General features: G+C 41.5%; 1 protein-coding gene across 1 annotated transcript in view; it reads right to left on the bottom strand.

The window, feature by feature from the left end:
* Window positions 1-24,278, bottom strand: part of myo15ab (myosin XVAb) — a gene marked incomplete at its 5' end in the record, with an annotated part of 119,504 nt that overhangs the window by 84,946 nt on the left and 10,280 nt on the right. Inside the window, 13 exons of the mRNA XM_080443960.1 lie at window positions 494-617; window positions 4,249-4,307; window positions 4,552-4,665; window positions 7,512-7,673; window positions 8,233-8,346; window positions 11,613-11,676; window positions 14,814-14,917; window positions 16,729-16,828; window positions 17,549-17,623; window positions 20,182-20,291; window positions 21,130-21,193; window positions 21,746-21,828; window positions 22,280-22,673. Coding sequence (XP_080300086.1) covers window positions 494-617; window positions 4,249-4,307; window positions 4,552-4,665; window positions 7,512-7,673; window positions 8,233-8,346; window positions 11,613-11,676; window positions 14,814-14,917; window positions 16,729-16,828; window positions 17,549-17,623; window positions 20,182-20,291; window positions 21,130-21,193; window positions 21,746-21,828; window positions 22,280-22,673 — 1,567 coding nt within the window. The remainder of the gene's footprint in view (window positions 1-493; window positions 618-4,248; window positions 4,308-4,551; window positions 4,666-7,511; window positions 7,674-8,232; window positions 8,347-11,612; window positions 11,677-14,813; window positions 14,918-16,728; window positions 16,829-17,548; window positions 17,624-20,181; window positions 20,292-21,129; window positions 21,194-21,745; window positions 21,829-22,279; window positions 22,674-24,278) is intronic.

Below are 24,278 nucleotides of genomic sequence, written 5' to 3'. Positions count from 1 at the left end.
CCAGGTGCAGGATTAAAAAAGGCCAGAGTAAGTATTGTGTAATACAAACTCAAGATAAGATAGCATTTAAACAAAAAAAATATTCAGTTACATATTAAGCTTCAATAAATTCAATAAATTGACAAAAACTAAGGGCATTTTGTCTATCATTTCAGTTTGTTTTAGTTAGTTTTGTAAACTCACAATACAGTTTCAGTTAGTTATCGTTTTTTTATTCTAGTTTTTATTTATTTCAGAAGTACATTTTTAATTTCGGACTTTTACTTGTAGCAGAGTATTTCTATATTGCAGTATTGATACTTTTACTTAAGTAAAAAAAAATTGAGTACTTTTTCCACCAATGCACAGGACTGGAATCAGTCATGGCAACTGACAACTTTAACGTTGTAATGTGTGTGTGTGTGTGTGTGTGTGTGTGTGTGTGTGTGTGTGTGTGTGTGTGTGTGTGTGTGTGTGTGTGTGTGTGTGTGTGTGACGGTGTGTGACGGTGCACCTCGAAGCCGTATATGTCCAGGATGGAGATGTAGAGGGCCTCGTGGCGCGGGTAGACCCGGCCGTTGATGCGCTCCGTCAGCCAGCTGAACAGCAGCGAGTACAGGATCTTGGCAACAGCGTCTCTATGGAAACACAGACACCAGACAAGTGACGGTTTCTATGGATGCAGCAGCAGCGAAACTGATGGGGTTTCTATGGCAACAGGGGACATCATCAGAAAAACCCTCGCGTCCTTTTGTCCCCTCAACCGCCGTACGGAAAATATCAACGGCTGTCACTGGAGACAGAGTGCTTTATAGTGATTTACTTTAACCACTTCAACCTTCGACTATTCCCTATAGTTTTCTGTATTTCTGTAGTTCACCAGAAGCTCACAATGCGTCGCACCGCAACTGCGGGGGTTTAAGTGGTTAAAGGTTGGAAGATGGAATAGAAGGACATGATGAATGAAGTGCTGCCAAATACCAAAGCGTGTCTTGAATGAATGGATGCTTATCACACAAGGTTATCAGCGGCACACAGAAGGTGAAGCGTATCCTTTAATTACTGTAGGTTGACAGAAGCTTCTTCAAGCTTCAACTTGCTCGCTGTACTCACCCTGTCAAATAACCACACACACACTCACTCACTCACTCACTCACTCACTCACTCACTCACTCACTCACTCACTCACTCACTCACTCACTCACTCGTGCACACACGCACACAGCAGTGTTGATTTTGACAGCTAATTTTGATTTAGTTTTAGTCATAGTCTTTTGAATAACATTCCATTTAGTTTTAGTCATATTTTAGTCATCTGAAATGTTTTACTGTTAGGGACCAGTCGAAATTTACATAAGGGGGGGCATGGAGGAAAATAGGGGAGGGTCATGCCTTTCTAATTTTGGTCCAAGGGAGGGTCAGCTAATTTTACTTTGAATCCAAGGGAGGGTCATGCAATTTTGAATTGATAAAATAGTCCGTTTTTTATATACCTTTTTAGTACAGCAGAACAGTGGTCAATGACCCCTCTCCATTTCAAAGGATACAAAGAATTCAAATCAAGTAACACCTTGTCTATTTAGAATCAATGACGGTCGTTAACAAGCCATCAACGCACAGCGAGTGTGAACGACCCAGTCAAATCTATTCAGCGTCTTAACGATGGTGGTTGAACAATTAAGCAAAACTTCAACAGGCGTTATTGGAGAGATGCATTATAAATAGGCCTACTATAACTGGATATTCATAATCATTTGAAGTAATTCTGGGCATGTGATTAATGTGGATCTATATGGACAGTTGTGTATAGATGCCTAGCTCCACAAGTAAAACCAGAAGCATCAGGCCATAATTGATAGCCTAATTTGTTTTATGTAGGCAACAGTGTAGTTGTAGTCACTGTAGTTGATAATTAAAAGGGCAGAGTGACAAAAGTTTTAAACTACTGGTTACCAAATATTCAACTTTCTTCAATCTGACCAGGATTCAATGGGTTTCCCACATGTAAGATGAGAACACTATCCATTCTGCTACCACTACTACAGATACACTGTGCATTTAGCAAGACTGACTACACTACAGCAATGTTCTAATCAATGTGGAAAGCAAAACATTGGACATATCAGTTTTAAATGTCATGTTGTATTTGATGGGGAGGGTTAGGGGTGTCAAGAATTTCACAATACGATACATGATGTTGGGCATGATATCGATATGATATATTATTAATGTTCTTTTCTCATGTATCATCAACATTGGCCATCATCTTATAAATAACGTTATAAAGCAAGTTAGAAACAATTACAAAGTGCTTTGTACACAAATAAATACATTTGTGCAAGCTTAATGGAGAAGTGAAGTTCTCACTAACTATAAACCCATTGTTTCAGAGGACAGATAGACACTAATATAACAAATATAATATAATATAAGACTGCATAACTATAAATTCCACAAACCTCATATTTTTGTCATCTGGACTTTACCAACCAAGTGCAGCCTAGTTATTTCCAACAGCTAAAAAACATCTATAATACCAGATACAGTATAATACAATCTTAGATTAGATGTAGGCCTATTTGAGAGTGCAGATGCATGTCACATTAACGAGCGTCAACGAGCATCAGCTGACACACAACACCTCCCCTCTGCAGTGCTTTAAACTGAAAGTGACTGACTGGAGTCTGTTTCATTTCTCTCCAAAATACCTTGAATATGATGGAGGACATGATTAATAATTACTATGATTATGATAAGCTTTACATTTCATATCATACAGTAAAAACTCCTAACTTTCACCGGCAAAAAAAAAGAAAGTGTTTTTTTTTTATTAAAAAAACAATTAAAAAAATATTACGATACAGTATGACATCATGACAATACCTATCATCACATTTTAATACCACGATAGGCTATATCGTGACACAATATATCGTGACACTTCTAGGCGGGGAGGGTTACTCTTTTTTTTGTAATCACTTGGGGAGGGTCATTGATTTTTTTTTTTGTCAAAGGGAGGGTCATGGCATTTTAGATCAGGGCACATACATTTCCTCCATGCCCCCCCTTATGTAAATTTCGACTGGTCCCTTAGTCTAGTTTTAGTCGACTAAATATCATAATATTATAGTCGACTAAATCTACAGTTGATTTAGTTGACTAAAATGTATTTTGGTGGTACCTTGATGGTGTCGTAACGGCTGATTTTACTCTTGGTTGCATGCTGAAAATAGCCGATGTACAAGCTCACAACGCATCGCAGCACGACGCGTTGTGAGCTTGTACATCTGCTATTTTCAGAGCACAACACCCTACACCAAACATAAAATGACTTGTCTTAGTTCAACTGGATCTCATTTTAGTCTAGTTTTTATTTGTTGATGAAATTATCTGTATATTTAGTCTTAGTTTTAGTCATCATAGCTTGGCTTTTATTTAGTTTTTATCTAGTTTTCGTCAGTGAAAAAATATAGTCGACTAAAATTTTTCGTCATAGTTTTAGTCGACGAAATCAACACTGGCACACAGGCAGGCAGGCAGCATAGGCTTCGGATGCTGTCAATGCACTGAATGGGACATTATCACGTTTAATCAGACTATTGATAGTTTTTAGTAGGTGAGATACTGACCTACCGACGGGGCTCAGTAGGTGTTTTGTCGTTATTCTGTGGGTTGATGAAAGTTGTGGCAAACGTTCACCCCAAAACATGATTTACCATTCTGTGCCTGTCAGTACATAACTCGGACGGCGCTGAGTCGGTTCAAGCGAACTTCGCAACGTTCGGCACGGCAACTCGCTCGCTTTAGCTCGCTCAGTGGTGCCTCGCGTGGCTCAAGTTCGCTTGAGACAGCGTGCCTCCGATGCGGTCCAAAACAATACTTTATACAAAACACCTACTGAGCCCTTTTGGTACATCAGTATCTCACCTACTTAGACCAATCAATAGTCTGATTAAACGTGATAATGTCCCATTCAGTGCATTGACAGCATCCGAAATGGGTGCAGGCAGGCACTAATCTCTCAAGACAGCAGAATTTGTCAGCACCACTGCCCTAAACATGTAGTGTTGTTGTTAGTATAGGAATAAACATAAGGAGCACCCGGGAGGAAGTGGACTAAGAAAGTGCCGGAGCCAAACGGAGTTCCTCTTTCAACACAAAGAAGGAGGTGGTGCCCTGAGAGGCAAAAACAATGAACCCCCCCCTTTCTTTTTGTACTGAAAAGTCAGTCAGTCAGTCAGTCAGTCAGTCAGTCAGTCAGTCACTCACCTGGCATCCACGGCACTCTCCACTGTCAGTGGTGTGTAGATCTTCTCTCTCACAGTATCCTGAGGGAAGAACACATCTAAGAAGCAAAACTAGCAAAACCACTTTGAAAACGAAACGAAATAAAAAACGAATGAACATTATAATAACCTTGGCGTGCGTGTGTGTGTGTGTGTGTGTGTGTGTGTGTGTGTGTGTGTGTGTGTGTGTGTGTGTGTGTGTGTGTGTGTGTGTGTGTGTGTGTGTGTGTGTGTGTGTGTGTGTGTGTGTGTGTGTGCGTGCGTGTGTGTTTGTGTGTGTACTCACTGTCACTTTGAAGGTGACGGCCTTCTGCAAGCCCTCAGGCGACACCTGCAGGAGCTCAGCCACAACCCTGAGCTCCTGAGCACTCACTACCGCCGCGACCTCCTGACCTTCAGCCTACACACACACACACACACACACACACACACACACACACACACACACACATCATTACCAACATCCATCAGCATTGATATTATCACTCAACCGTGAAAGCAATTGTGTGTGTTTGTGTGTGTGTGTGTGTGTGTGTGTGCATACTGTGTGTATATGTGAGAAAGAAACGTGTGTGTGTGTGTGTGTGTGTGTGTGTGTGTGTGTGTGTGTGTGTGTGTGTGTGTGTGTGTGTGTGTGTGTGTGTGTGTGTGTGTGTGTGTGTGTGTGTGTGTGTGTGTGTGTGTGTGTGTGTGTGTGTGTGTGTGTGTATGTGTGTGTGTGTATGTGTATGTGTATGTGAGAGAGAGAGTTTGTGTGTGTGTATAAGTATCTGCGTAGGTGTGAGAGAGTTAATGTGTATTCAGAATCAATTTATTGTCATTTCACCGTACAAGTACCAATAAACATGATGATTGTTATTGCAGCCGCAAGTATAATATAATGAAAGGATGAAGTGTATAGAATTATATCGATGATAGCTGGATGAATGGATGATTACAGCAATATAGATAGATACGTATTTGTGTGTGTGTTGTGTGTGTGTGCGTGTGTGTGTGTGTGTGTGTGTGTGTGTGTGTGTGTGTGTGTGTGTGTGTGTGTGTGTGCGTGTGTGTCCTGATGTCATCCTGGGTCACATCCTCTAGTGTTGCTGTCGTGCAGAAATCTCTTATCTACGTATTTTTCCCCCCCGTGAATTAACACCCTACTTGATCATACTACAGCGTAACACAAAAAACATCAAAAGTAGCAGATCTACAAGCTCGAAAAGTGGCGCGAAGTGGCGCGCTTTGTGCTTGTAGATCTGCAACTTTTACTATTTTTTTTATTTGAATACTGAAAAGTAACAGATTTGGAGATATGAGGTTTCCAGAGACAACAATATGCAGGCCAGCTGGCGGCAGTATTTGCTGATAATACGTTCAACCTCTCCCTCTCCCAGGCTGTCGTTCCCGTGGGATTCAAGATGTCCATCATTGTGTGCCACATGGTCCCCAAGCACTCCAAGGTAACATGTCTGAACGACTGGAGACCCTGTTGACCCTCACCTCCATTGTCAGTAAATGCTTTGAGAGGTTGCTGAGGGGCTTTGTTCCTTCCATGATGCCGCCTGGCTGAATCCCACACACTGGACCCATGGCAATTTGCATCTTGTCAAAATCAGTGGTGTAAAGTAACTAAGTACATTTACTCAAGTACTGTACTTTTTTATAATTTTGTGGTATTTTTTACTTAACTGTAGTATTTCCAATTGTCTGTACTTTTGCTTCTACAGCTCAGAAGCAAATATTGTGGGGATAATATTGTTGGATTCCCCATGGATTGATGGGGAATCCAAGCTATAGGCTTTCCATTCTCGGAAAGTTAGCATGCTGGAAGCCATTGTCCTCACATTAACAACAAAAATCAAATACACATTTTTAAATCTTGTTTGAAAAAAACCCCCAGATGATATCACTGGTAGGCGGGTTTCTGAACTGTCCACAGCCCTCCTCTGAGACACCAACGAGAAGAACAAATTATATCAAGATAGGTTGAAAATGGGTGAAATTGTCCTTTAAGGGGGTCAGTGGCCTAAAAACCCAAATTTAAATCCTTCAAATTAAAAGGTTTGTGTCTTTGTGAAAGTATTGGACTACGGCAGAGCACTAAAACCACAACATGAGGTTCACAAAACGCATTTAGATGCTCCACTCAGCCAAACGCTAACTGGATCATCAAAGACACTTACCACCCCGGCCACAAATATCTGTTCACGCCGCTACGCTACCACCAGGCAGGTGACACCACAGTATCGAATGAACCAACAAACAGACTTTCCACAGCGAGGCCATCGATCAGGCTGCCCAGCAGTCGCCCAACAGTTCCCTGTTCACCATGTCAGACCTACAAGCTCCCGTTTCACTGGCACTGTCACTTTATGTATAATATGACTGAACCATGCTGTCCTTTTGAAGTGGAAGTTTGTGCGTGCGTGCATCCCTGCATGCGTGCATACGTGCATGGGTGTGTGTGTGTGCGCGTGTGTACAATTTACAATTTAGGCATTTAGCAGATGCTCTTAATCCAGAGCGACTTAAAGTAAGCAAGGTAAACACAAGGTAATACATCAAATGCATAGAGATAGTAATCTAGGATCATAGGTAAACCAAGAATCAGTCATCAGAACCAGTGGTTCTAAAACCTTTTCATGTCAAGGACCCCCAAATTGACACTTATTAGCCCGCGGACCCCCATTTTAAAAGATATGCCAGGGACCCCCATAAGTGAAGAGTAAGTGTACAAATGGAAGCAAATGGACCCGCACTCTCAGAGTTACAGGCCCCTAAGGGTCCATTTGATTCCTAACTATCTATCATTTAGCTGGGGACCCCCTGGAACTCCCTCAAGGACCCCTGGGAGTCCCCCGACCCCACTTTGAGAACCACTGGTCTAAACAGTATACTATCAAAAAATAAATAATCTGTAGATTGGTACTATACAAACTACAATAGCCTATAGGATGCCATAGGTCAGCAAATTAACCTGGCATCTGTCTAAAAATAACATGCTAGCTGAATTACATTTGAACCTTTACATAAGCCTGCAAGGTCATCAAGGCTAGGTCAAGTGCTAAAGTGGAGTCTGAAGAGGTGAGTCTTCAGATTAAGGCGGAGTCTGCAGTTCTAACTGCAATGGGGAGTTTGTTCCACAGTTTGGGAGCCATAAGGGAGAACAGTCTGGATCGTGTGGAGCGTTGTCCCAGATGTTTTAGGGAAGAAGGTTCTGACAGCTTCCGTGTTAGCTGATCTGAGTGAGCGGGAGTGTACCTGATGTGGTTGGAAGTAGACGTTGCCCAGGTGAAGCACAGAGGACAGCAGTCTGTAGATGGCGTTCTGCTCCTGGGGGGTGAAGTACAGGATGTCCATGGAGTTCAGCAGACGCCTGAAGTCTTCTGCATCGTCTTTCCCCTCGATGGTACAGTCTCCTCCCTGCACACGCACGCACATACGCACGCACGCATGCACGCACACGCACACGCACACGCACACACACACACACACACACACACACACACACACACACACACACACACACACACACACACACACACACACACACCCTTTATCAGTAATAACATCTTTGCAGTGGTGTACAGTAAAGAAGTACATTTACTTAGTCTACTGTCTGTCCTTAAGTATATTTTTGGAGTCTCTGTAACATTACTTGAACATTTGGTTTTGATACTTTACTTTTTGATACGTTTCTTTTGACAAAAATACATTATGAATAAAACGCTGTAGATCAGCTATTTTCAAAATGTTCCACATACTGTATTTGTACTTTTGAATAAGTAGGTATTTTTAAAAGCATGTACTTTTGAATACATAAGTATTTTTTAAATGCTGTTTCTCTGCTCGAAAAATTGTCAACACTTCACCCTGACTGAATGTCGATATTTTCCATAATAGTGTCTGTCTGTCTGTCTGTCTGTGCGTACATGCGCGTGAGTGCGTGCGTGTGTGTGCGTGCGTGCGTGCGTATGTGTACCTGGTTCAGGTAGTAGTATGTCTCCGCCTCCTGCAGGTGTAACGCACGCTTCTCATGGTCAGGAAGACCTGCCAGCATCTCATAGAAGATGTGGTAGTTCCTCTCTGATTTGGCCTGCCAACACACACACACACACACACACACACACGCACACACACACACACACACACACACACACACACACACACGCGCACACGCACACGCACACGCACACGCACACGCACACGCACGCGCACGCGCACGCACACGCACACGCACACGCACACGCACACACACACACACACACACACACACACACACACACACGTATGAAAAAACTGATGGGTGTACATCACATAATGTTTGGATGAATGATTGATAGAGACACATATAAATAAAGAATAGTAATTGTCTCTGTCGGGTGAAAACCTCATATGTCCAAAACTGTTACTTTTCAGGATTTTAATTTAAAGAAATCGCTATTTTTGATGCTTTCGAGTGAGGCTGTAGTGTGATCATGTAGGGCGTTAATTTACTTAAAAACCCCAAAAGTTAAAATATGAAATAAGAGGTTTCTGCCCGACAGAGACGATATTAATGTCCCTATTGTGTCCACCTATGAACTTGCACTAATAATGACTTAAGTTGATTTTTTTAATCATATAAATATAATATAACATATAATATAGTGCCCTGGCGGAGATCTGCCCTGTTGCGCAGCAGCGGGTGAAGACAATTAACTTAAACGAGGAGCTGCGCTGTGCACCTAACAGCACTCAAACAATGTCAAACTCTAGCTGCTGAAATAAACGTTCCATTTGTATCATTATTGACAAGAGAATTTGCAAAAGGATTATTTATTTATTGTCCATCAGAGCGCCGGTGAGGTCACAGCTTATCTCTACTTTTGTAGGATATTGATTTGATAGCCTAAACTTGTAATTTGTTTGCAGTTATTAATTTATATTAGGCTACTTGCTGGATATTAAGACTCCATTTTGGGATGTTGGCTGTATGTTGTCAAATGTATCAATCTATATTTTGTTGTTGATCAAATGTCGGGTTTTGTAGTGTGATTTTGATGTGCACGATGCGCTGCCACTGACAATCAATGAGACAGACAGCTGTTGTGCAGTTCACTTGTTCTACTGGGTAGTTCTAGTATGGTAGTTTGAACGTTCTAAAATGCAAGTGTAGGTAGGGTAGGCTACATTAATGATGATAAAAAAATCGGACCACCGACCACATCGGTCTAATTCTCTCTCTCTCTCTCTCTCGCACGGGCTCTCTCTTGCTCTCTCTCTCTCTCTCTCCAGTCTCTCCTCTCTCTCTATCAAAAGCATTGCTTGGCTTGCGCGCATTTTAAGCTGGAATATAGGCTCGAAATCAAACCTACCCACTGTTTATGCAGCGTTTCACTTGATGTTGAATCTCAACTAGTCAACTGGTGTCTACTGTTTGACAGCAGAGGAAATCAGCGTGCGCAGGGCAGGCAGGGGGGCATCACGGCCACTTCGGTCCCATATTGGTTCTCACAAAGGGACGATGGGACCCTGCCCTGGTCGGCAACGCGGCAAGTAACTTGGCTAATTATAATAGTAATTCCTCCGCGCTGTAGATAGGCCTTTCTAATAATTAGTATTCATTTCTAACAAGAAAAAAAAAAAAACGGGATCCCGGGAACCGAAGTCAGTTCCCGGGACGGTAAATAACCTCGGGATTCCCGGGATTCCCGCATCCCGGGATTCCCGGTGTTAAACCCTACTATAGATCAAAATGGTTCTTTAGTAGTTGATAGTTCTTTGTGTAACCATATAGCCTTTTGAAAAAAAAACATTTAAGAACCATTATTTTTCAGTGTGTAGGTGGTGGCTGATTTAATTTGCCTTGACTAATTATATAATGACTAATTAATATAATTACTAGAACTTGGCTGTCATGTGTCCCCATCTGTCCCCACTGAACCGTTTTTACAGCCCGGCTGCGTGCGGGTGGCTAGTTGTCTATAAGCGGGTCAGTCTGTCTGTTTGTCTGTGTGTGTGTGTCTAATCTCACAACCGCTGGACTGATCAGCGCCGAAGTTCTTGTACACACTGCCAGTAGGACAACTTAGAACCGCCAGTTCTAGTTTATACGTTTTTAAAACGTTTAATGTTTAATTTTGTGTTGTTTAATTAACACAACAGCCGCATTTTCAGAGCATGTTTATTTTAAAGGTAGGGTAAGTGATATTGTTTGGTTAAAACAAAACGTTTTTTTGTGAATAGGTTAAAGCACTTTATTCTGATATTAATCATTATTAATCACTTCAAATTCCACTTATTTAATCTGTATCCTGACTTTTATCCTGATTGGATCAAATTGGTATCCCGACCTAAAAATGCATTTCAGCATCCTGTTACTGAACAAACACTCTACATCAATGAGTACTATCACAATATATAGCTATTTAACACTTATTTTAACCAAAGAAAATCACTTACCCTAGCTTTAATGACCAATGAATCAATCAATTGTATTCCGGCTTGGATGATCAGTGGAGCTAACATAGTATACTTTAAGATCCTAACTATATGTATCACAATGCAAACTCATTCAAGGTTTGAAAGAAAAAAAAATACCTTGACATCTTTTTGTAATTCTTTTTTTAAATTAAAGGGATAGTTCACCCAATTTTTTTTTCCTGTATCGATTACTCACCCCATGGAGACTTGAATTCATGGATAATTTTTTGTTTTTGTCACATTCCTAAATCAATAATTTGATGACCAGCGGACCGGTAGGCAGCGGTTCCAGTAGGAGACGCAAAGGAGACTCTTTCCGGTCATCAAATTATTGGCTTAGGAATGCGACAAAAACAAAAAAAGATCCATGAATTCAAGTCTCCACGGGGTGACTAATCAATAGAACAAAAGTTATTTTGGGGGTGAACTATCCCTTTAAGTTTAGTGTATAATTAAAATCTTTTACATGTTTGTGTAAAAAAGATTGGGGGCCCCAATTCAAATATTCTCACGGCCACACCAGTGGGCCCCGACCCACAGGTTGAGAACCGACTGAATTAATGAATTAAATTAATTAACTAATAGATTTTGACAGCCCTCTAATACAACAGACACATGACAGTCGTATGAATGGATAATTGATCTAACAGATGACAGTTGTATGAATGGATGTAGGGATGAGATGAATGGAGGGCCTGAGGACATCAGAGTCTTCAGGGCTCTCCTCTTTCTCACCTCGTCTCAGGTGTAAGAAGACTCTGCCTCCCTTAGTCCATGCTTATGTAGGTGTGTAAAGTGTGTGTGTGAGTGTGTGTGTGTGTGTGTGTGTGTGTGTGTGTGTGTGTGTGTGTGTGTGTGTGTGTGTGTGTGTGTGTGTGTGTGTGTGTGTGACTTCACCTGAAAGACGATGCGGGACTTCTCCAGGAGATACTGAGACGTGATGGCACCACTGATCACACCCCTACACACACACACACACACACACACACACACACACACACACACACACACACACACACACACACACACACACACATGCGCACGCGCACACACACACACACACACGCACAAGCATTAACACGGTGGTGAGTGCGAGTTAAGTAACAGGTCATACATGTGTAATGATCCCAGGATCTTCTCTCTGTGACTAAGCTAGCAGGAGATCAACTTCTCAGCCTATCTGTGAGTGAGTGGACCATCATGTCAGCATTAAAGCTATACCACGCCCTCCAGCTCACCTGTTTATCCTTAAACAGGGGTCAATTTGACCCAGAAGCAAAAGAGCATCATCCATCCCGTCATAAATAATACATGAGCGGTGATGTCGTTTAACACCCTGGACTCTATTGCCATGGAAACACTATTAACTAGAGTATGATAGGACCATAGCATAGCCGGTGTTGCCATAGCAACAGTCCCTCCCAGTCTATTATAAGGCTGCCGGGGTTAAATAGGGGGACAGACCGGCTAGCCGGGTTCAAACTCATTTCCACCTGATTGTTTACACACTTTTCCTTGTTTTTATTTTGCCTGGGAATAAAACTTCCCAGACATTTTACAGAAATGTATTAATAAGTTGTTGATGAGATTTATTTCCTTATGCAGATTTACCTGGCATGATTCCACCTCCAGGTGGAAAATATGTGTTTTTGTTTGTTTTTACCTTTCCATACTGCACAAACTGGTCTTTGAAACAGCATCTTAAAAGGGATATTGCACTTTCAAACATGTTTGGGGTCATTTTAACGTCTACTCAGGCTTTTGTGTTTCACCCCAGACAGTTTTTAAGTTGCTTGATTCAGTATTTAGATATTTGAATCAATCTAATACGTGAGGGGGCCGTGTTTTTTTCAATTACTTTTGCATTTGGGGGTCCTTGACATGATAAAGTTTGAGAACCATTGATACAGGGGTACAGGCTGCCAGGTTCAAACTCATGTCCCTCTCAGTTTACTTACTACGCACTCTTTACTACGTTTTCTTTGCCTGGACATTTTCCCAGACATTTTTTTTAAGTTGTACTTGTACTAGGTAACTTTTTCAAAAAAACTTAAGTTAATGTATATCTTTTGAGAGTGGCAAATGTTTCACAACACCCACTCCATGAATTTCACCCCCGAAAGCCTTTTATAAACTATTTTCTGTTGAAACGGTGGTGGGGGTGTCATTCCCGTGAAAATGATGTCATCCGGCCGGAAAACAGAAACGGAAATGCACCGGTTTCCTGTTTGGCCAGGAACTACCGCGCTACTAACAAAAACGAATCTCACGCTATTTTTAAGACATAGGATTTGAAGATGTAAAAACAACAGCAAAAGAAAACACAGCTCACGGTAACTAATGCTCCACTGGCTAAGAGAAACGATCCGCAGAGAGTATAAAACAATTAAAAGAACGCTTTTTGAAACGCTTCCGCCTTCCGTGAAAACAAATGGAATTCTGGGTAATGCAGGACTACGCAAAATACATGCAGTGACGGTAGTGACCAGCAGAGGTTGCTAAAAATCGTTATTTGTGGACCTGCCTTGTATTGCTTTAAGTACTTTAAAACAATGTGGTTCTCAAACTTTTTTAATTTCCAGGGATCAAGTTCAAAGAGTAGTTGTAGCGCAAATCCAAACTCTTTAAGGCAGGTGCTGCTGGCCCCGGAGTGAACTTAGATCAAAGGAAAAAGTCGAGCCGCACACTATAGCTCCCTTTATCGGTTATTTTTTTTATTGTGAAGTTATACAGAGTGACATTTCGAGTCCATGCCCGTCTTCAGACTCAGTTCGGGCTTGAAATGTCACTCAAATGTAACTGCTAAATAAAAAATAACCGACAAAGAGAGTTAACCCTAAACCATCCCAACCACAGACTGTTTGAGATGTTGAGATGTTGCCGCATGGAAAACGTCAAACAGAGTCAGGGTGCTGATATTGTTCCATGTTGACTCACTGGAAACACTCTGCTACACCAGTTGGTCTCAAAGTGAGGTCCAGGTTCCAAACGGTCCCTTTACGGGTGTGTAACTCTGAGAGTGTACAAATGGAACCGTTTGGTTCCATTTTGTACACTCTCAGAGTTATGGTGGTCCTTGGAATTAAAAAGTTTGAGAACCACTGTGCTACACTAAATGGAACGGAGCCTCAATGAGCATAATTGGTAACACCTGTTAAGGAAGTAAGGAAGAAGCCCAATTTCCTTCCAATATGGCTGCTTTGCATAGAGCCTATTGGAATCTGGCCCTGGTTGTTTTTTCCTCCTCTGTACTGCAGAATGGTGTTTGAAAGACACCCGAGTTCTTCCTGTATAATCAACACATCCTCCAGAGAGAAAATTGCAAGAAGTTTGGCTTTTCCTGGACATAATGTAGCAGCTGGATTTTGTCCGTTTTTTACCCACTTGTGAAAGCATTCATCTTTCTAAATAGTTTCAAAATACTTTTTAAAAGCTTTGAAGTTTGTTTTCTTCATTTTCTTCTTTTTCTCTATTTCTCTAAAAAAATGTTCACCTTGTTTACTTTAATTTACTTTACTTGAGAATATTTAAGATAATTAATCCATATTAGCTCCCATCAGTACTTGTTTGTTTTGTATGTTGTTGTCTTTTACAAGCTGCTTGGAACTAATTGCCCCCAATGGGACTCACAAAGCTTTCTGAATTGAGTTGAATTGAGTTCTAGTGATTGAGTGATGATCTACTTCAGCCGTGGAAGAAGTACTAAAAGGCCTATATGATTTTTGTTTATAAAAGTACAAACGTTTTGGCATCAGTAAGTATATACTTACATTCTAAAAGTAAAAGTAGTAAAGGTTGTACAAATGTGTCAAACGGTTTTCAAATATAGCAGTTATACAAGCTCAAAAGCTTGTGTTGTGAGCTTGTAGATCGTCTGTTTTCGAATAGCTGAAGTATAAAATAGGGCTTAAGATATGCTGTGTGTTTTGTATTAAATCTAAATCTATAAAGTAACTAGTAACTAAAGCTGACAATATTTGCGTCTGTGATGTAATGGCGTAGAAGTATAAAGTATAAAAAATGGATACACTCAAGTAAAGTAAATGTACCTCAAAATAAAATGTAGGTATTTACTTGACACCACTGATGTGTACTTACTCCTCCATGTGGATCTGTGTGAACTTGCCAAAGCGTGAAGAGTTGTCGTTGCGCACCGTTTTGGCATTCCCGAAGGACTCCAACAGGGGCGTGGCCTCCAGGATCTGACCAATCACCCGGGAGAGAAAAGGTATTACCATGACAACAACAGACATGATGACAGGCATTTACCATGGGAGACAACTATGACTCGTGATGACTTAAAACAGAGGTCTACAACGTAGATGATCCGCTCTGCGACGGCTTTCCGACCGTTTTCAGATAACTACCATGTTAGATATTCAGCTCTGTCTGGGACAGGACAGCAGACAATATCATACACTATGAACGGGGCTGCGACCACCTTGCGAGGAGATGCACGCTACAGCCAATGAGAGCACATTACAGCCACCGTGGCTATGGACCTGACCATAACAAACAGATCCCCCGCATATACCGTCCAGTCCTGTATTAAGTTAAACATTATTATAAAACAGAATGAGAGTGAGCAAGCGTGCTCAAAGGGGGGCTGTTTATTTGAGACAATTGCACAGAGAGAGAGAGAGAGAGAGAGAGAGAGAGAGAGAGAGAGAGAGAGAAAAACACAGAGAGCGAGCGGTGTGTGTGTGTGTGTGTGTGTGTGTGTCGTGTTGCCAGATTTTGCGGGAGAAATAAGCAACCAGGTTTGTGAAAACAAGCCCAAAAAAAGCGACTATGAGCACTTTAAGCCTATATACAAATACATTGGATACTTGAAAATAGACGATCTACAAGCTCACGTTGTAGATAGGCTATTTTTAAAGAAGACATTTGGGGGGGGGTTGTGGAATATTTTCCAAATCCACACAGATCTTGTATGAGGGTCTATGGCACAACATATTTTCAGAAGGGCTGCGCCTCTGCGGACAAATATTAATTTGGGAGTCCTTGCCATGAAAATGTTTGAGAACAACTGGTTCAAACAACATTAGGAAACAAGGCCAAAAAAGCAACTACACTTTCAAGCAACTTTACAGAAAAACAATCCCAAAGTCGCTTATAATAAGCGGACATGGCAACTCTGTCACTGACTGCTTCAGCGGAATCAGCGCACTTGCCGTGCGAGAGAGAGGGAGAGAGAGAGAGAGAGAGGGGGAGAGGCATATCACGGATTTCGTCGATTAAAATGAATTGGAATAAACACAAATGTATGTATTGGGTCTGACTCTGGAGATAGCATCCTAGTGAACTATCCTACAGTGTGTAATCCCTGGTCGGGGATCAATCTATAGTGTGAAAACCACAACGACATACTGTATGACAGCCGATTTCAAGAAATAAACTCCTGCAGTGTGTAATGCTTAACGATCAGATGACCCCCCGACCACTTAAAGGTCCTGCAGTCTGTACCTGCCTTTATTCATAGATTTCATTGATAGCTTCACTGACTATCAGTGTTATGTAAATTCATGTTTTTTGTGTATTTTAAGACATTTAACCACTTAAACACTCAATACTTTGTAAACTTGACCTTTGGCTCTGTAGTTGGTTTGCACCTTTTTCCTCTCTACACCTCTTTGCCGAATAGCCAATCTACAAACTCACAACGCCTCGTGCCGCGAGGCGTTGTGAGTTTGTAGATTGGCTATTTTCGGCTAAAGTTCTCCTCAGTATAAGGATGCTAGGGTGCTAAGTGGTCAATGTAAAAAAAAAACACTAGGGGTCCCGGACCCCCTGTTGAAGACCCCTGACTTAGAAAACAGACTAAACAAACTAAATCCTAAATTGGGGAGTAAAAAGAGGGTAAAAAATTATCCTTCTTACCTCTATCTGAAGAGGACGCAGCAAACACCACAGGGGAAGAAAGAGAGAGAGGGAGAGGGTGTTGTTACCATAATTGAATTCATCATTATTATTGAATCATTCATTATAAACAGGATTGTGTCTGTGTGCATACAGTACATACCTGTTGTGTGACATTGCGTTTGTGATGTATGGCTGTCAGATAACGCAGGATGAGTTTGGTCGCTTCGGTTTTTCCTGAACCGCTCTCTCCACTGTAATGAAACAAGAAACAGATTTTGAGCTTGCAGATCTGCTACTATTGATTAGAGGCTAAAATCCTTGATTTTGCAATGAAATATATCGGGGGTTTTAAGTGATTTTATGCGGTGACATGCGAAATCTGCGGAAATCTGCGAAATACGCGCAATTACCCCTGCATAATCTGCGCCATTTGGCTCATTATGCGATAAATTATGCGATCGCATAATCACATTTTTTTTTTTTTTTTTTTTTTTTCTGGAGGGTCTACTAGTTGATGCTTTTGTGTGAAATATGCTGAAAGTTGCGAACAGTTGGGAAATATGCGAGGTTTTAGGTAATCTTATGCAGTGACATATGCAGGGAGTTGCGAAATCTGCGGAAATAATCAAAATACGCGTAATTACCCCTGCATAATCTGCGCCATTTGGCTCATTATGTGATAAATTATGCGATCGCATAATCACATTTTTCTTGAGGGTCTAATTGATGCTTTTGTGTGACGCTGTAGTATGATCAAGTAGTGCGTTAATTTATGAAAAAACACATAAAGTTAGAATATGCTCCGAAAGCAACAATGTTTAAACTGTTGCATCACTGAATGAAAGATTTGGCACATTGACTTTTCATGCTAAAAAAAAAGAGGTGTCTGCATTGGACCTAGCTGTGAAAAGGCTGTGAAACAGATAAGACCATCAATAAATAACATGTTATCTGTGTGTGTATCTCCTCACCTGACAACTATACACTGGTTCCTTTTGGCATCCATCATGGTGGTGTATGCAAAGTTAGCAATGGCAAAAAGATGACTGGAACACAACAACACATCAATGTTAGTGATTGTAACACACACACACACACATACACACACAAGCACGCGCATGCACGCACGTGTGCGCACAAACATGCATGCAAATGCACATATCTCATTTGTAATCTGTGTGTGTGTGTGTGTGTGTGTGTGTGTGTGTGTGTGTGTGTGTGTGTGTGTGTGTGTGTGTGTGTGTGTGTGTGTGTGTGTGTGTGTGTGTGTGTGTGTGTGTGTGTGTGTGTGAACCCGGCAGGGTGGTTCTCTGGTTACTGGTTAGATGTAATGTGCTTGTGCAATCAATAACCAAACTCTCCCTTGGCAACCGGCCATCAACAGTGTAACGTGAGGCTCTGTCTAACACCCAGAGAGTGACTGTATTTACACCTACACTACACTACAGCACTGCAGCTCCTCCAAGCTGCTGTCTGTCTGTCCCTCAATCAGAGGTGTTTCAGCTGAGAGGCAAATTATACCGTTATGTAAGCCAGGTTGTTCTAGGTGAGCATGGACATATATTTATACACTATTGGCAGTGGTGGAAGAAGTACTCAAACATTTTACTTAAGTAAAAGTATCAATACTGCAATGTAGAAATACTCTGTTTACAAGTAAAAGTCCGGAATTCAGAATTTACTTGAGTAAAAGTACAAAAGTATTGGTATCAAAATGTACTTAAAGTACCAAAAGTAGTAAGTACTCCTTATGCAGAATTATCCATTTCACAAGTTTTCACAAGTATAATTTTTTTTTGAAAATAGCAGATCTACAAGCTCACAATGCGTTGCATTGCGACGCATTGTGAGCGTGTAGATCGGCTATTTTCAAATGGCCGAAATGTATATAGGGCTGAAGTGGGTAATGCATGTTTTGTAATAATAATCAAAATCTACAATAGTAACTAGTAACTAAAGTTTTGAAATAATTGTAGTGGAGTAAAAGTACAATATTTGCCTCTGAGATGTAGTGGAGTAGAAGTAAAAAATATAGAAAATTGGAATTACTCAAGTAAAGTAAAAAATCACACCCTGTGTGAAGTGGGCGGTGTCTTGCTAGCTAATCACAATACTGAATGGAGTCGATCAATCATGTACAAAGGATAAATACATTTATTGAAACACTCTTTATGATGGACAAAACCATAACTTGAAAAAAACCAATATTTGGTTTTTTTCAAGTTATGGTTGCTTATATAGGGCTATGCACATGTGTCATGTGACACTGGCCAATCACAGTCCTGAATAGGCTGTGATTGGCCAATCACATCGCAGGATAATTCTACTAATTTCCTGGGCCCAGATCACAGCGCAGGAAAATGTACATTTTTCCAAATCTCACTTATAGGGGCGGTTTCACCGCCCAAAAATACCTCAAAATATACCTCATATGTCCAAAATGTTACGTTAAATAGTAGATCTGCTACTTTTTGATGCTTTTGTGTGACGCTGTAGCAGTGGTGTAAAGTAACTAAGTACAATTACTCAAGTACTGTACTAAAGTACAAATTTGAGGTACTTTTACTTTACTGGAGTATTTCCAATTGTCTCTGTACTTTTACTTCTACGCCACTACATCTCAGAGGCAAATATTGTACTTTTACTCCACTACAATTATTTGAAAACTTTAGTTACTAGTTACTTTGCAGATCAATATCAATTATTACATCATAAAACATACATTAACCACTTTAGCCCTATTGTATACCTAGGCTATTTGAAAATAGCAGATCTACAAGCTCACAGTGAGCTTGTAGATCTGCTATTTTCAAACATTTTAGTACTTTTACTTTTGGTACTTTAAGTACATTTTGATACCAATACTTTTGTACTGTTACTCAAGTAAATTTTGAATTCCGGACTTTTACTTGTAACAGAGTACTTCTACACTGCAGTATTGATATTTTTTTACTTAAGTAAAACATTTGAGCACTTCTTCCACCACTGCGCTGTAATATAATCAAGTTAAAATACGGAGATATGAGGTTTCTGCCCGACAGCAACGCCCCCACGATGAGGTTCAGCTTTGAGGCTGGTGGTGAGAGTTCCTCCACCCACACACGCCCCCCCCCCCCTCCTCATCACTACAGCGCTCTGTCTCTCTGTTTAAACTCATGTGGTACAGGACAGGTGAAGGACAGTTTATTATCCTCAGGAAACTTCAATACAATTGATCAAGTCTGACTCAATACTCAGTGCAAAACTCTGCTGCCTGCCTCCTCACCACCAGAACCCAATCCAGAGACCAAATCACCCCAGTCCTCCACAGAGTATTTCTAGATTGCAGTATTGATATTTGTACTTAAGTAAAATATTTGAGTACTTTTTCTTAATGATTTTCTCTTTGCTCAAGCCTTTAAACTACTTCTCTCCTAATAAAGTTGTCTATTTTGATTTGTTTTGAAAAGCGCTTTGATGTATAATGTATTATTGTTATTATAAATTCACACACACACACACACACGCACACGCACACGCACACGCACACACACACACACACACACACACACACACACACACACACACACACACACACACACACACACAAGGTGTCAGGTCTTACGGAGGGTTGTCAGGGAGGCCATGTCCTTCGTACTTCAGCACCATGTCGGTGCCGTAGATGTTGAACATCTTGTACGGGTTCACAGACACCAGGATCCTGCCGATGTACGACTGGATGAACAGGAGGGAACCACAGAGAGACAAGAGAGAATAATTAGGAGAAACAAGTGGATAAATAAAGCGCAGCATGTTCTGATCATATGATGTTGTTTCAAACTGTCAACAACAACTAGTTCCAGCTATAGGGTTGCCAACTACCAAAGTACCTACCAAAGTAACTACCAAACTACTAAAGATAAAATCTCACTGTATATCGTTGCTGTCGGGCAGAAACCTCTTATTTCCATATTTTAACTTTTTGTGTTTTTTCATAAATGAATGTCCTACTACTTGATCATATACCGTGTCAAACAAAAGCATCAAAAGTAGCAGATCTACAAGCTCGAAACGTTTTGAGCTTGTAGATCTGCTACTTTTGATGCTTTTGAATTTGAATCAATATACTGAGACGAAAAGGAGACCATCCAACCATTCTGGAGGGAACATTAGCCGATCTACAAGCTCAGTTGTGAGCTTCTGTGTCGGATATTTTTGGCAAAGAGGTTTGGTGTAGACATAAAAAAAAGCAGTTCAAGTACAGCGACAACTCCAGTCCAGGTTAATAAGTCAACAGGATTTAAGTGGTTAATATGCATAACAGTATGTGAGCTGCATGAAATCCCAAAAATAGTGTGTCAGTTCAATGTGGGCCACGTCTTTTAGTTTCCAAATAAAGGGATGATTCCATATTTCAAGGGACAGTTGGCAACCCATATCTATTCTACCCTTCTATTTTGTTTTCTTGGTTATCAATATACATTCACTGAAGGAGTAACACATTATTATAAAGTGAAATAAATAACTTCCGGGATTTTAGGACTATAAAGCGTTCCTGGTGAAGCATACATACATATATGAGCTCTTGGTCGTAGCGCTTCTTCAGGTTCATCAGAACAGTGGTCTCATTCAGGTCCCTGTAATCACACCATGGATTAAAGCAAGAAAAAGATCTCATGACTGAAAACATGATTGCTAATCTAATCTGTGATTTGTGAAACAGCGTGAAAGGAGCCCACCACAGGCTAGCGCTGTGTGTCATAAACAATTAGCACATTATGATGTTTTGGTAGCCATACAGTACAGAGTTGAAGAGATTGCAGATTTAACCTTTGCTTTCAAGAAATATCTGAGATCTTTAGGATTTTCTGGAAGATTGAACATGCATTCTGGTTTGCTGGTTTGACCACTTCAAATACTCAAAATAATATTTAATCTTAAAATAACGAATAACCGAAAATAGGCTATCAACAAGCTTACCACATGCCGTGGTAAGCTTAAAGACCGAAAACCTATTTTCGGTGCATGACATGCTTCCTTAGAAGACATTCCCCACTGTGTGTGTGTGTGTGTGTGTGTGTGTGTGTGTGTGTGTGTGTGTGTGTGTGTGTGTGTGTGTGTGTGTGTGTGTGTGTGTGTGTGTGTGTGTGTGTGTGTGTGTGTGTGTGTGTGTGTGTGCTTGTACATACTCCAGCTGTGTCATGTCCTCCATGCCCTCTGCCCAGCGTTTAGCCCTGACACCCACTGTGGTCATGCTCCTAACAGAGTATACCTGTACACACACACACACACACACACACACACACACACACACACACACACACACACACACACACACACACACACACACACACACACACACACACACACACGAAAGCATGCACACATCCATGAAAACATAAAAGTCAAACTCATATTTAAGTAGATTTTCAAACATTACTGTACATGCAGTGAGTGGATTCTGCTAGACCACATAACATGAATAATTATAAAATACTGTCTCTCTCTCACTATTTAGCTAGTGTTATGAGCTTGGAAATCTCTTATTTGTACAATTTTATGTATCATGTTGAAATGTTTTAACTGTAAAAATAAAACTTTCAAAAAAACAATTTGGACGTTTTATTTATTTTATTTCAGTATTATTTATGAAAGGATGAATGTGGTTAACTGACCCGCTGACTGAAGGAGATAGGAGCAGCAGTGTGTTAGTTATAGCTCACCTTATCATACCAGCTCCCTGCGGTCTCCCTCTCTCTGTTGGGATGCCACACTGGCTCCTGTAACCGGGCCTCCATGCCAGGGGGCGGGGGCGAGAAGCCCTCCATCACCCCGTCGTTCTGCATGGACCACTTCTGGAGGTTCTGGACCGTACCGTGGGGAAGGACCCTCTCCGCGGCCCACACGTCTTCCTCCACCCCCGTACTCCACCCCGCGTTCCTGGCCCAGTGGCCCGTGCGCGGCCCGTAGGGCGCTATCACCGCGTACTGCGAGTCCTTGCCCTGCAGTGCCACTGGCACCCTGTAGGAGGCGTAGCGAAGCTGCTGGTTCTGGATGGCGTCGCCTAGCTTGGGTTGGTGGAACCTCTTTGCGAGATGGGATTCATTGGCCAGTTGTCTGTCGAGAGAGGTAAAAAAAAAATGTTCTTCTAAAAATGTTATCCCGCGATTTTGTAACCCTTATTTTTTCACCCGGTGCCAATTTTCTAAGTGATCCTGGGCGCTACACTCCCCTCACCAGCCTAGGGAGGCCAGGGCCGAGCTCATGCCTCCTTCAATGCATGAGAGCCAACTGACCTTCTTGTCACCTGACAGGGGAGAGTTTCCCTGGTAGAACGTAACGCGTGGAAGGAACACGTTATTCCAACCAGTTCCTTTCCCCTCCATCAGGCGCCCCGGCTGTCATGGGGGAGGCGGTATAGCGACCAGGATTACTACATGTTTTTGTGAGGGTATTAGCTACCCTGAGAGACACGGGGAGAACATGCAAACTCACAGAGTAGGCCCTTTTGCCTACTCTAAATTGGTCATTTTGACAAGGAATATCTAGGATTGCGTAGTATTAGTTAGCACGTAGGATTATGGCTTGGCAATTAACCAATGTTAAGAACCACTAACCGACTTAATCTCACTTATGTGGGTTAATCGAATAATCAACAACCTGATTGTTTTTCTTTTTTTAAAGATTTTTTTTGGGGGGCTTTTTCTGCCTTTATTTGGAAAGTAGACTGACAGGAAACTGACAGGAAACGGGGAGAGAGATGGGGGGGTGAAATGCAGCAAAGGTCGTCGGGATCGGGAGTCGAACCCGCGACACTCTGTCAGGCTGGATTATCAGCCTAGGTGCCCAGACGGTTACGCCAACCGTCCGGGCCTTTCTTCAAAGATTTTTTACAATCGAGACAGAGACATTTCTTTTTTATAGAATCGACTAAATTGATTTATCTGAATAACCTTTTAACCCTGTATTATACTTTGTTGTACAAAGGTGGCCTACAAATATAGCAAAAATAGCCAATCTACAAGCTCACAACGTGCTGCATGGTGACGCTTTGTGAGCATGTACATCAGCTATTTTCACTTAAAAAAATATATCGTTCATTGATCGTAATTAAAGCAACATTTTTAAACAATCTTGATGTTGATTTCATATCGCCCATAAGATTATAAAAAATCCTGGCCACCCCAACCACATACTGTTTCACATGCTTCCATATGGCAAGTGGTTTGGCATCCACAAGACCCAGGGCAGTAGGCTCTGCAGTAGCTACTCCCCCCCCCCCCCCCAGGCAATCAGGCTTTTCAACGACCACACCAAGAGGATTAAGCTCCGGAAAAGTTAATTCCCCCAGCCAATCAGGTTATGAACGATAGGCCTATTGCCTGTCTGTTTACTAAACACACACACACACACACACACACACACACACACGCACGCACGCACGCACGCACGCACGCACGCACGCACGCACGCACGCACGCACGCACGCACGCACGCACGCACGCACGCACGCACACACACACGCACGCACGCACGCACACACACACAAACAGAGGCACCTGACACTGCACATTAACAGTGCATTTATATATCATCGCTGTCAGGCAGAAACCTATCTCCATTTTTCTACTTTTCTATGTTTTTAAATAAATCAGTGCTTATGAACACCCTTATGTCTGTGTGTTGGTTTTACAAATATTGAACCAATGAAAAGTATTAAAA

The sequence above is a fragment of the Gymnoscopelus braueri genome (genome assembly GCF_963280865.1).
Source record: "Gymnoscopelus braueri genome assembly, chromosome: 2".
NCBI lineage: Eukaryota > Metazoa > Chordata > Actinopteri > Myctophiformes > Myctophidae > Gymnoscopelus > Gymnoscopelus braueri.
The sequence above is the reverse complement of the archived record's forward strand: the minus strand, read 5'-3'. Positions and strand labels throughout refer to the sequence as shown.